This window comes from Rattus rattus, chromosome 4 (assembly GCF_011064425.1).
Source record: "Rattus rattus isolate New Zealand chromosome 4, Rrattus_CSIRO_v1, whole genome shotgun sequence".
In the NCBI taxonomy this organism is placed as follows: domain Eukaryota; kingdom Metazoa; phylum Chordata; class Mammalia; order Rodentia; family Muridae; genus Rattus; species Rattus rattus.
In genome coordinates, this window is record NC_046157.1 from 5450535 (window position 1) to 5462626 (window position 12092).

The 12092-nt window shown below is 47.8% G+C and overlaps 1 protein-coding gene across 1 annotated transcript in view; it reads left to right on the top strand.

Moving 5' to 3' along the window:
- LOC116898697 (EEF1AKMT4-ECE2 readthrough transcript protein) overlaps positions 1-12092 on the top strand; it is a 35710-nt gene that overhangs the window by 14226 nt on the left and 9392 nt on the right. Inside the window, exons 3-7 of the mRNA XM_032899961.1 lie at positions 7335-7470; positions 7659-7874; positions 8704-8828; positions 8927-9073; positions 9228-9293. Coding sequence (XP_032755852.1) covers positions 7335-7470; positions 7659-7874; positions 8704-8828; positions 8927-9073; positions 9228-9293 — 690 coding nt within the window. The remainder of the gene's footprint in view (positions 1-7334; positions 7471-7658; positions 7875-8703; positions 8829-8926; positions 9074-9227; positions 9294-12092) is intronic.

A 12092-nucleotide genomic window follows, 5' to 3' on the forward strand; every position in this document is an offset into this window, starting at 1 on the left:
CAGCTGTGAACTAAGGCATGACCAACCCTATTTGTTGGTGGTGCGAGCTTTAATGATGACTAACAGTAGCTATAGCATGGTTACTGGAAGAAGAGTAACTACAAAAGGGTTTGGTCATTCCAACAGAAGCCCACAAAACCAAAGGTCATCTAAGTATTCTAGACTAACCAGTTAACCAGTCCCAGCCCTGAAGAACCATCCAACCAGACCACAGAACATAAAAAACGATAGTTCTGGGCTGGAGAGATGGCTCAGTGGTTAAGAGCACTGACTGCTCTTCCAAAGGTCCTGAGTTCAAATCCCAGCAACCACATGGTGACTCACAACCATCTGTAATGAGATCTGATGCCCTCTTCTGGTGTGTCTGAAGATAGCTACAATGTATATAATAAATAAATAAACCTTAAAAAATAAATTGAAGGGGTTGGGGATTTAGCTCAGTGGTAGAGCGCTTGCCTAGGAAGCGCAAGGCCCTGGGTTCGATCCCCAGCTCCGAAAAAAAGAACCAAAAAAAAAAAATAAAATAAATTTAAAAGAAAAAAACAAACAAAAACAATAGTTCTTTGTCTGTCTGTCTGTCTACCCACCTACCTACCAGCTTGGGTTTTCTGAGACAGGGTTTCTCTGTGTAGCCCTGGCTGTCCTGGAAGTCACTCTGTAGACAGGCTGGCCTCGAACTCACAGAGATCAACCTGTCTCTGCCTACTGAGTGCTGGGATTAAAGGTGCGTGCTGCCACCACCGCCTGGTTTAGTTCTTACATTAACACATCACATGTAGTTTTCTTTGTTATGGAACAAAAGCTAATTGACGCCAACATCTTTTGGATAGTATTTCCTAGAGGTAGATCTTCTGAATCAGAATATCCCAACTTATGCGCTAAGTATAGTATATGGAGCTAACCATGTTCCCCATCTTTGTCAGTATTGATCATTCGTATTTCCTATCATCATGACCTTGTAACTTAGGAGTGAAGTGTCTGCAGATTCTCCGTTCATTCAAAACCAGTTAAGGGAAAGGAAGACTGGAGGGTGGAGAGGGAAAGCCAGGCTTGGCAATGTATATCTGTTAAAGCAAATACCCTGGGCACTGCGGCAGAAGGATGGGAAGTCTGAGGACAGCCTAGGCTACATCATAACACTGTGTTACAAGCGAATAAATGAATGATAATGTAGCATAGAGGAAACTGGACACATAAACACAAAGGGAGATGAGAGAAAACAGAAATGTATCCAAGTCTCTAGTCTCTAGTAAATGGCACTTAACACGCAATCAGGAGCCGTTCCTTTTTGGCTTTTATTTTGGTCTTTCATTATCAGCCTAAAAACTGATGTCAAGGGCTGGAGAGATGGTTCAGTGGTTAAGAACATGTACCGTTCTTTCTTTTTTTTTTCCGGAGCTGGGGACCGAACCCAGGGCCTTGCGCACATGTACCGTTCTTACAGAGGACTTGAGTTCAACTCCAATCACCCACATCAGGCAGGTCACAACTGCTTGTAAGTCCAGCATCCAAGGGATGCCCCTAACTTTGGGCATCTGTACTATACAGTCATACATGCATGAACAACTAAATAACATGTTTTTTTAAATCGGAGTTTGACCATGAAGGAGACATGAAACACATATTCAGGCTAAGTCTTTGTAAATCTGAGAACGCTGCAAACATACTAGATTTTCATGTGTGGGTGGTTGTGTTCTCTGAGATAGGGATGGTTGTTTTGTTTTACAGACATGGAAAAATTAGCTCTGTCCAGTAACCCTGACATAGATATCAGATAATAAGAGATAGAGCCTAGGTTTGAGTCTAAGTTAGCCTGGCTTCAAAACAGACGTTTCTTCTCATTCTTCTTAGAGATGCTGAAAGAGTAGCAACACTGTTGGGAGAAGCCTGGCTTCTTTTCGATTCACATTTCTAGTCTGCTTTCCAGAAGCCCTGGATTTCAATCCTAACTCACAACAAGGATGTCACAGGATCAGTGAACCCACACGTGTACCACATCTAGCACAGTTGTCTTGTTTATTTTTCTGTGGCTGTGAAGAGACACCATGAACAGCACAACTTATAGCAGGGGGTGTTTAATAAGAGATACTTAGTTTCAGAGAGCGAGTCCAGCATGGCTGGCAGCATAGCAGCACACGGGCAGGCGTGACGCTGGAGCAGTAACTGAGAGATTACAGTTCATAAGCAGGAGGAGGGAGGGAGAGAGAGAGAGAGAGAGAGAGAGAGAGAGAGAGAGAGAGAGAGAGAGAGAGAGAGAGAGAGAGAACTGGGAATGGTGTGAAATTTCAAACCTTAAAAACTACCCTAATGATACACCTTCTCCAACAAGGCCACACCTCCTAGTCCTTCCCCAACAATTCCACCAATTGATTGGACCGAACCAGGTATTCAAATACAGGAACCTCCAGGGATCGTTCTCATTTAAAACCACCACGACAATGATGCACAAACTAAAGTGTTGTATACACTTGATGAGTTTTTTTTTCATGTCCCTTTCTTGACTTTCAGTATAACTGGACTTTCTTGGACCTGCCAATGGTGTGAATAAGATGACACAAGACGTCTATTATAGTTTCATGCTTAGGCCTTTGCTTGAGCAGCCAGTCTCCCAGCTAGCTCATCTAACAGAACCCGACTATCCAGCCTACAACCCCCAAGAGGCTAGCTCCACACCTCTCTGCTCCACTGAGGTCCACCTACTCCCTTCATGTTTGTTTCCTAATCCTCCCCATCTGCTTTCTTCTCTCACATCATTCTCTGCCAGGAAGCTGTGCCCTGTCCCTTCCTGCCCAGCTGCTGGCCATCAGATCCTTATTACAACCACTCGGTAGCAAGACAACCTCCGATAGAATTCTAGAACGCCTTTAGGCAGATGAGGAAGACCGACACTTACGAAGCAGAAGACTTAGTGTTGGGAAGTAGAGATACCAAAGTCCTGCCAACACTTAGCAGGCGCAGAATTAGCCATTGAAGATACAGAAACACACCTTCATACGAAGTTAAAAAAAGATTAACCCAACAACTGGGGGGCAGAACTTAGGGCCTCATGCAAACGCCCTCCTACTGAACTATCTCCCCGGACATTTTTCTCCCTCTTTGGATTTCGTGACGCAGTCTCACCAAATTGTTCAGGGTCCCCAGGCAGGCTCTAAATTTGTTATCTTTCTGGGTCTGAGTAGCTGGGATTACAGACCTGATCTGACTCATTCTGCGCCTCCCCCCCCCCGCGCCTCTTCCCTCCCTTTCCTTTCTTAGACGGAGTCTAACATATCCCAGGCTGCCCTCAAACGCAGTGCGTTGCGGAGGATGGCCTTGAACTGATGGTCTTCCCGCCTCCATCTTCCAAGTACAGGCATGTGCCACCTCACCCGATTCCTAAGTGCTGAGTTTTCTTTCCTGTTGTTCTGGAAGGGAAGTAGAGAGCCGAATGCTGCGACGCCATCTTGTGGCTAGAGTGAGCATGAGCAAGCCGGAGACTTCTCCTAAGTAGATAGCTGCTTCAGTCGCCCGCCCTATGTCATGATGTGAAAGCTTGATGCTTCGGAACCATAAGCCATCTCTGCAGCCCTTGAAAGCACGCTCACCAGAAGAGAACTAGAGAGTGCTTCCTCCAGCCTTACTAGTTTTACTCTATTATAAGGCTTGGGTGATGATAATAATAATTAAAATATGAGGGCATGGTGATGGACACTTATAATTCCAGTACTTGAAAGAGGCAGGGAGGGCTGGAGAGATGGCTCAGCGGTTAAGAGCACTGACTGCTCTTCCAGAGGTCCTGAGTTCAATTCCCAGCAGCCACATGGTGGTTCACAACCATCTGTAATGGGATCCGATGCCCTCTTCTGGTGCGTCTAAAAACATATAAATAAATTAAATAAATCTTGAAAGAGGCAGGGAAGGGGTTGGGGATTTAGCTCAGTGGTAGAGCGCTTGCCTAGCAAGCGCAAGGCCCTGGGTTCGGTCCCCAGCTCCGAAAAAAAGAAAAAGAAAGAAAGAGGCAGGGAGATCACTGCAAGTTGGAGACTAGCCCTGGCTACATAGTGAGGCAACAAAGCTGGACAGTGGTGGCACCCGCCTTTAATCCCAGCACTCAGGAGGCAGAGGTGGATAGATCTCTGCGTTAGAGGCCAGCCTGGTCTACAGAGTTTCCAGGACAGCCAAGGCTATACAGAGAAACCCTGTCTCAGAAAACAAAAACAAACAAATAAAATCAGACAGGCTTGTGAATTCCAGCTACTAGGGAGACTGAGGCAGAATTGAACCTTTAGGGTCAGCTTGGGCAACTTAGTGAGAATTTCCCTTAATATAAAGTAATATTTTATAATAATAATAATAATTATTATTATTATAATAATAATAATAATTATTATTATTAATATTATTAATGTGGTGAGGTAGCACAGTGGGTAAGAGTACTGGCTGCTAAGCCTGCTGACCTGAGTTTGATCCCAGGAACCCACACGGAGGAGGAAAAGGCTTATCCCCAAAACATTATTTGGATTTATATTTTATTTTTAAAATTTTAACTTATTTTATGTGTATGGATGTTTGGCCTATGTATATCTGTGAATCATGTGCAATGCCTGCAGAGCCCAGTAGAGGGTGTTGGATCCCTGGAATTTGAATTTACTGAAGGTTGTGGGCTTTGATGTGGTTACTGGGAATTGAACTCAGGTCCCCTGGAAGAGCAACCAGTGCTCTTAACCTCTGAACCACCAGTGCAGCCCCAAAAGAATCTTTGTAAGGCTCCAAATAATCTGGTGGTAAAATACCTATTAGCAGGTTCAGGGCCCTTGGTTTAATATCCAGTGTCTGAAAAGAACAGATTGGATCACAATATTCTATGTGCCAGTCACTTTCAACACACTGCGAGGTAGATACTACTCTTCCCCACCCTCAACCCCCAACTCCCACCCCTCACCCCCAACCCCCAACCCTCATTGGTTGTTTGTTTTGAGACAGGATTTCTCTGTGTACTCTGGCTGTCCCAGAACTCATTTTGTAGACCAGGCTGGCCTCGAACTCAGAAATCCAACTGCCTCTGCCTTCCCAGTGCTAGAATTAAAGGACTGTGCCACCGCTGACTGAAATACTACTCTAATTTCCATTTTACAGATGGAGAAACTGAGTCTGAACCCAGAATTGTTCATCTTAACAGTGACACTGTGTTCTGTCTTGTTTGAGAACATGCAGTTTGGGGATGGAAAGGTGCCTAAAGAAAGCAGTCTAGCACTTCTCAGTCAAATCCATTCATCTTGCATCCTTTCTCAGCCTCAAGAATAGCCCACACTAGCACCGCTTGCAATAGGATGTCTGAGAACTTAGGTGCGAATCAATAAATGAGTATCCATTGCCACTTAAGGCTTCCTCAGATCACGTTTCTGTATTCTCTTGGTGCGGTTAGAGAGAGGAAGAGGAGGCAGTGCTTTGGTGTCCTAGTTCCCTCCGCAGCACTGTAAAAAACATGAGGCACTCCTTGGCGCAACAGACTGTAACACTCCCCTGCCTGTTTAAGGAATGACAATATGGAAGGCAGATGGCCGATGCATGGATGCCACACTGTTGCGTTTCAGTTAAATATTGCTTGGTGGTTTTTTTTTTTTTTCCCTCCCTCTTGTAAACCTCCCAAATAAAATCGTTTGCCTTCCTGAGTTGGAAGTGCTAGCATGTCTTTTCTTTAAATATCTGTGCATGGCTGTTTTTTTCCCTGCCAATTTGTCACCATCTGTAACCCTCCCTTTATGAGATGATCTGATGACAGCAATTATCTTGGAGAGTAAAAGTGCCATCTTGAAGCAATGTGTAAGAGTGGCTTTAGTGTGAACTGTGTGTACAGTGCATGCTGCCCTAACTAACACTTGATATGCATGTGTGTGTGTGTGTGTGTGTGTGTGTGTGTGTGTCCCTAAGGACAGTGGGCGTTCCTTACATACATTGTGAATCTGCAGAATAGTTGTTTCAGTGTCTGTGTGTGCCCTTGTGCTTGGAGTCTGTGTGCTGTTGTAGATATCCTATGGACACCTGTATAGAGGTGAACTGCCTGTGGCTTCTAAGTGTTCCTGCTGTTAAATAAAAAAGAAAAGAAAGAAAGACACTGCAGACAGACTGGTGGATAAAGAGGTTCCGAGCAGGCACACAATTCCTCTACAGTGTTTAAAAGTGTTGGAGAAAGCCTGAAATTTGAAATTTGGAGAGTCCGGGTAAAAGTATTAGCAATGATCGGGCCTCAACCAAATAAAAGCAAATTACCGGTGGCTTGCCTGAGGGGCTCTCAGGCTTGATGGCGAGCAGCGTTTGTGCGGAACGCGGTCTAGGCGCCAATGCTGGCCGGGAGCCGCGCGCGCTCCGCCCCTCCCCCTCGCTCCCACCCCCGGGCGCGCCGCTGGGTGGGGGAGACCCAAGAAAGCGGGGGCCGCGGCTGCCAAGCCAGGGGCTGCAGCCGTGGCTGTGATGGAGGGCCGCGGCGGGGTTCAGCAGTTGGCCTGGGCCGTAGTTCCTGGGCGGGTCAACCTCGCCCAGCCCTAAGGCGCGGCCCAGCCCTGCTCCACTCCACCATGAACGTCGCGCTGCAGGAGCTGGGTAGCGGAGGCAGTGTGAGTGGTGGCCCTGGGCTCCTGGGGAGAGGACCGGGGTGGAGAGGGCACAAAGTGTGGAGGGGCGGGTGTGAGTGAGCTGGCAGCGTCTGCCAGGGACTCCGGCTTGCTTCGGAGATGGGGCTTCTTTTGCCGGTTGGAAAGGGATGTTGTCAGAGGGGACCCCATTCTGAGAGTCTGGCACCCGGGGAAGGGCTCTCTCTGCATGAAGGAGGAAGCCCTCCCAGCGAGGGACACTCGAGCAGGGCCTTGGGCAAAAGGCCTAGCTGCCCGACCTCAGTTGGTGCTCCTGAACTGTTTGCAGATGGTGGAGTACAAACGAGCTAAGCTTCAGGATGAAGAATTACCAGAGATGACAGCAGAAGGCAGGGCCACCCAGGACTCACTGGAGGTGGGCAAGGGGGTTCCCCTTTCCTCACCAGGTCTCACCTTTGGCATGGTGCCTGCCTGTCTGCCATAACCTTGTGGTGTGGGCTGTTCTGGTGGGTCACTTGTCCCGGTTTCCACTCCATCTCTGGCCTCCGCACCAGGACTGTGGTGAGGCATTTCAAAGCCATGACGTTGCACAAAAAGGCTCCACTTGCCTCTTTGCTCTTGGGCCCCGAAATTAACCCCATTAGCTATTTGCTCCTTGACTCTAGAAACCGGCTGCACCTTCTTCGTATCTTTATTTTCTGGGAGGACTTCTGCGGTCTTGGGTCCCTGCAACGCAGCTCAATTGCTCTGTCCTGTGTTTCCCAGGTGGGATTCCAGAAGAGGACAAGACAACTCTTTGGTTCACACACACAGTTGGAGCTGGTCTTGGCAGGCCTCATTCTAGTGTTGGCTGCCCTTCTTTTGGGCTGCCTCGTGGCTCTGTGGGTCCAGTACCACAGAGGTAGGTGGGTTCACACCCGTTGGCAGCTCTTATAGCTAGGGGGGCCAAAACCTGAAAGGCCTCTCGATATTTTTCTTTCTGTTGTGGCTAGCCTTTCCAACTTCCTGCCGTCCTTGGCTTCTCAAAAGGTTTTGCTTCTCGCACCCCGATTGACAGTCTCCTACCTTCCGCCATGTCCCCTGCCACAGACCCAGTCCACAGCACCTGCATCACAGAAGCCTGCATTCGAGTGGCTGGAAAAATCCTGGAGTCTTTAGACCGTGGGGTGAGCCCCTGTCAGGACTTTTACCAGTTCTCCTGTGGAGGCTGGATTCGAAGAAACCCTCTACCCAGTGGACGTTCTCGCTGGAACACCTTCAACAGCCTTTGGGACCAGAATCAGGCCATACTGAAGCACCTACTTGGTGAGTGAAGGCTGTCGGGCATGCTATGCCAACGGAAAACTTCCTGTCTAACACATGGTCCAGCTCTTAGTACTCAGTAAACATCCACTGGCGCAGAACTAGATGGATCATTCTGTGAAGCTTTTGAGGGAGGGTGTGCAGGAGAGCAGGAAGGCTTAGTAAATGGAGCTGGGTTAGATGGGGAAGAACAACAGGGGCTTCTTTAAGGGTCTTCACAAACAGAGGAGAGAAAGATACAATTTGCTCTTTCAGTCTTCCTGAGCTGGTGCATACCTTTAACCCCAGCCCAGGAGGTAGAGCCAGATGGACCTCTATGAGTTCTAAGCCAGCCTGATCTACAGAGTGAGTTTCAGGACAGGCAGGGCTACATACTGAGACCCTGTTTCAAAATCCCAGCACTCAGTAGGGAGACAGAAATAGGTCAATCTCTATGAGCTTGAGGCTAGCCTGGTCTAAGTAGTAAGTTCCAGGCCAATCTCCGACTAATCAGGGAGACTTCATCCGAAAGTGGTTGGGGGAGAATCTGGCTTGTTGATGTATGCTGATAATTCCAACGACTCAGGAGACCTGAGGCAGGAAGTTGGAAAGTCAAAGCAAGTGTGGTCAACTTATTAAGACCCTATTTTTGACTTTACCAAAAGTAGAAGAGGACTGGGAACATGGTTCAGTGGGAGAGCTCTTGTTTATCGTGTGAACAGTCCTAAATCCAATCTCCAGTCCCACAAAATCCACACAAAGTGGTCCAGGAGAGGAGCGAGGGGCAGAGGTTCTCCTGCAGCAGTTAATCTAATGGCGTCCTTGATCCTATCCCGTGTTCTACCCATTGCAGAGAATAGCACTTTCAATTCCAGCAGTGAAGCCGAGCGGAAGACGCGGAGTTTCTACCTGTCCTGCCTGCAGCTGGAGCGCATTGAGAAGCTAGGAGCCAAGCCACTTCAAGACCTCATTGACAAGGCAAGAACACTGGGTGGGCTGAGGGCAGGAGAAGGTGGAGGGACAAGAGAGCTTTGACTATCCCTGTACCTGAGATTCTACCTGTGATCTCTACTCAGATCGGTGGTTGGAACATCACAGGGCCTTGGGATGAGGACAACTTCATGGAAGTGCTAAAGGCAGTAGCAGGGACCTATAGAGCCACCCCATTCTTCACTGTCTATGTCAGTGCTGATTCGAAGAGTTCTAACAGCAATATCATCCAGGTGCCTGGCTGGGAAAAGGGAAGGGACTCAGAGAAACCTTGTGGAGCCAAGATCCCCTCTCCTAGGACAGGCAGGCTGAACACCCCCTAACCCTATGCACAAGTCTCTGCTTCAAAGTGGGAGGGAGACTAACCTCTATGCCTTGCTCTTACAGGTGGACCAGTCTGGGCTTTTTCTACCCTCTCGTGATTACTACCTAAATAGAACTGCCAATGAGAAAGTAAGGTGCCTCCTAGTACCCTATCCCATCCCTGCTGAGCTGACTAATATAATTTCCTTCTGGCCTAGGGTCAGAATGAAAAAGTGAGACCATTGTGCTGCCTAGCAAGGCAACTACCCTTCCTTCCTCCCTTCCTTCCTCCCTCCATCCCTCTCTCCCTTCCCTTCCTTCCTTCCTTCCTTCTTCCTTCTTACCTTCCTTATTCTAACAGGAAATTTTTTATCTTTTATTTTGTGGTGTGGAGAATCAAACCCAGTACCTCACACATGCTAGGCAAGCACCCTACTATTGTGTCACACCCCCAGCCCTGGGAGAAGACTTTCATGGGTACCCACTGTATGCCAGATGTAGTAGAAAAAAATCTGAGATATGAGTTTCAGAGTCACTGTCACAAGAAGTCTGTGGATCTAGGTATCTGAGAGCAAATTTCAAAAGGTGTCTGGGACTCAGGTGAGATACAGGCATCTAGGGGGTCTCCTTAGGAGATCACATTTGAGTTGGGCCCTATAAAAGCAAATGTGGGCCAGCATCATAGCTTAGCAGGTTAAAAAAGACACTTGCTGTCAAGCCTAATGACCTGTATTCAATCCGAAAAACACACATGATCGAACAAGAGAACTGTCTCCTCCAAGATTCCTTTGACCTCTACACTCATGCAAATACACAATACACACATAAATAAATAAACAAATAAATAAATGTAGCAATAATGATGATAATAATAATAAAGATTATAACGGAGACCAACAGAGCTCATCCTATGTAGGTTAAACAAGTGTTGAAAAGGAAAAAAGCTTGGTGTGTTTGGACCATGAGAAAGGAAGGGTCCAGAGAGCAAAAGAGGGCATTCTGCATAGAGATGAAGTGCTGAGCAAAACGTTGAAGCCAGAAAGGCTAGAGCATGCTAAGAATGTAACAAGAAGTGTGGTTTGGCAAGATGTGCTACTGGGGCACATGGAAGACTAGAAGGTAGTCAGTGACTGGTTATGGAGAAGGTTTTGAATGCCTCAAAGCTTTGTTCCCCAGCCCTTATATACTTACCTCCAGCTTCCAGAGCAGGGATGGAGTGAGGCTGTTAGCGGTGCCTTGGGAAGCCAGTTTGTCTGGATTCAGGGAAGGGAACCTGGAGACAAGAACCTCTCTGCAGTGTCTGGACTCTAAGACCTAAGGGCCCAGGCAAGGGAGTAGCAAGGGTGAGTTCTAAGCAGTTGAGAGGTAACAAGGTTACAAGATGTAACAAGGTTACAAGGTGTAAAAAGCTGAATGGTAGTTTGCTAGTTACTGATGTTAGAAGAGGAAAGAGAGAGAGGTGATACATGCTATAAGGCTGAGTCCTGGGGAAATGGAGTAAGCCTTAGGGGATCAGTGCTATGTGTAGAAGAACCAGCCCGGGAAACTCGGAGACCAGGAGGCAGTGTGATGTCACAGGACGAGGAGCGACTTTGAGGCCAGACCTGTATTTCATGCTCAGCAATCCTGTTTGTTGTAACTGATGGGTGTCACTGATTCCTCCTCTGTTTTTTTTTTTTTTTCCAAGACAGTGGCAGAGTTTGAGGGGTGGGGTACAAGCTTATGCTCCTGCATGGAAGAGATAGGCAGTGTGTGGGAGTCTTTCCTTTTAGATGTGTGAGTGTGAGGAACGTGGGCACATTCTGTATGAGAGGTCAGGAGGCAGCTACGGAGGTTGGAGGAGTTCTGGAGGTGAGCCAGAAGCTCAAGGGCACTTCTCCTTAAAACGTAGATGAAGGTGTGGGAAACAGGAAAAGGAGGTGCTTGGGTGGTAAGGGCCATGGAAGAAAGATCTTGATGAGTACACCAACTGGAGAGTCCCGGTTGTTCCTTCCTAAGCATTTCCTGAACTTCTTAGCCAGACCTTCCTCCTGACAAACATAAACACTGCTGCTGTTTTCTCAGTGAAGAGAATATGAAGCACTGTGATTCTACCCTGGTCCCAGCTGTTCAGACAGTCACAGAGGAGAAACGTGAGGTTCCCAGTTTGAGTCCAACTGGGAAGGAGCTGAATGAGGGTGAGGAAGAGGGACCCACGAAGGAAATACCTCAGACAGGCACTGAGGAGGGAAGGTGAACGGCCTGTGGACAGACTGAAGAGTTAAGTTGGTCTTAACTCTTGGAGTTTAGTAGCTTTACTGCTCCGGCCCCATGAGTGCTAAGACTATATACACACATCACATCACTGGCATTACTTGCCATAGCTGGCAAGTTTAGGCTTTATCCCAAAAGAAGGGAAACAGGCCCCTGGAGAGATGGCCTGGTAGGTACAGGTGGTAGTCAAAAGGCCTTGTGAGCTGAGTTTGACTCCCAGATCCCACAGGGTGTCATGAGAGAACCAGCTCTCAAGAGCTGTCTCCTCACCCCGCATGAATGGCAGGCCATGCTTACGCATGTGCTTGTGTGTGTGTGTGTGTGTGTGTGTGTGTGTGTGTGTGTGTGTGTGCACAGAAGAATGCAGGGAAGAACCATGTTGTTTTGGGAATGGCTCTGGGCTTGATTCTCACTGTGTCATTGGTTTCCTTTGGCAGGAAGCCTCTTGCCACAACGCCACAACACAGGGGAAGATGTAGTGCAGTGTCTGAGCTAGGATGAAATCTAGGAAAGCAGAGGGGTCAGGGACAGCTCAGAAGGAAGTCTCACGCTGAGGGTAAGGATGTAGAACAAGACAGGCATGTGTCTGAAGTCCTGGGTTAACTGTCTTCCCCTTAGCAGCTAGGATGGGGTGCAGGTTGCTACTCTCATGACACTAGCAGTGATAAAGAGATGGGGGAAAGAGGGGGAAGTTGC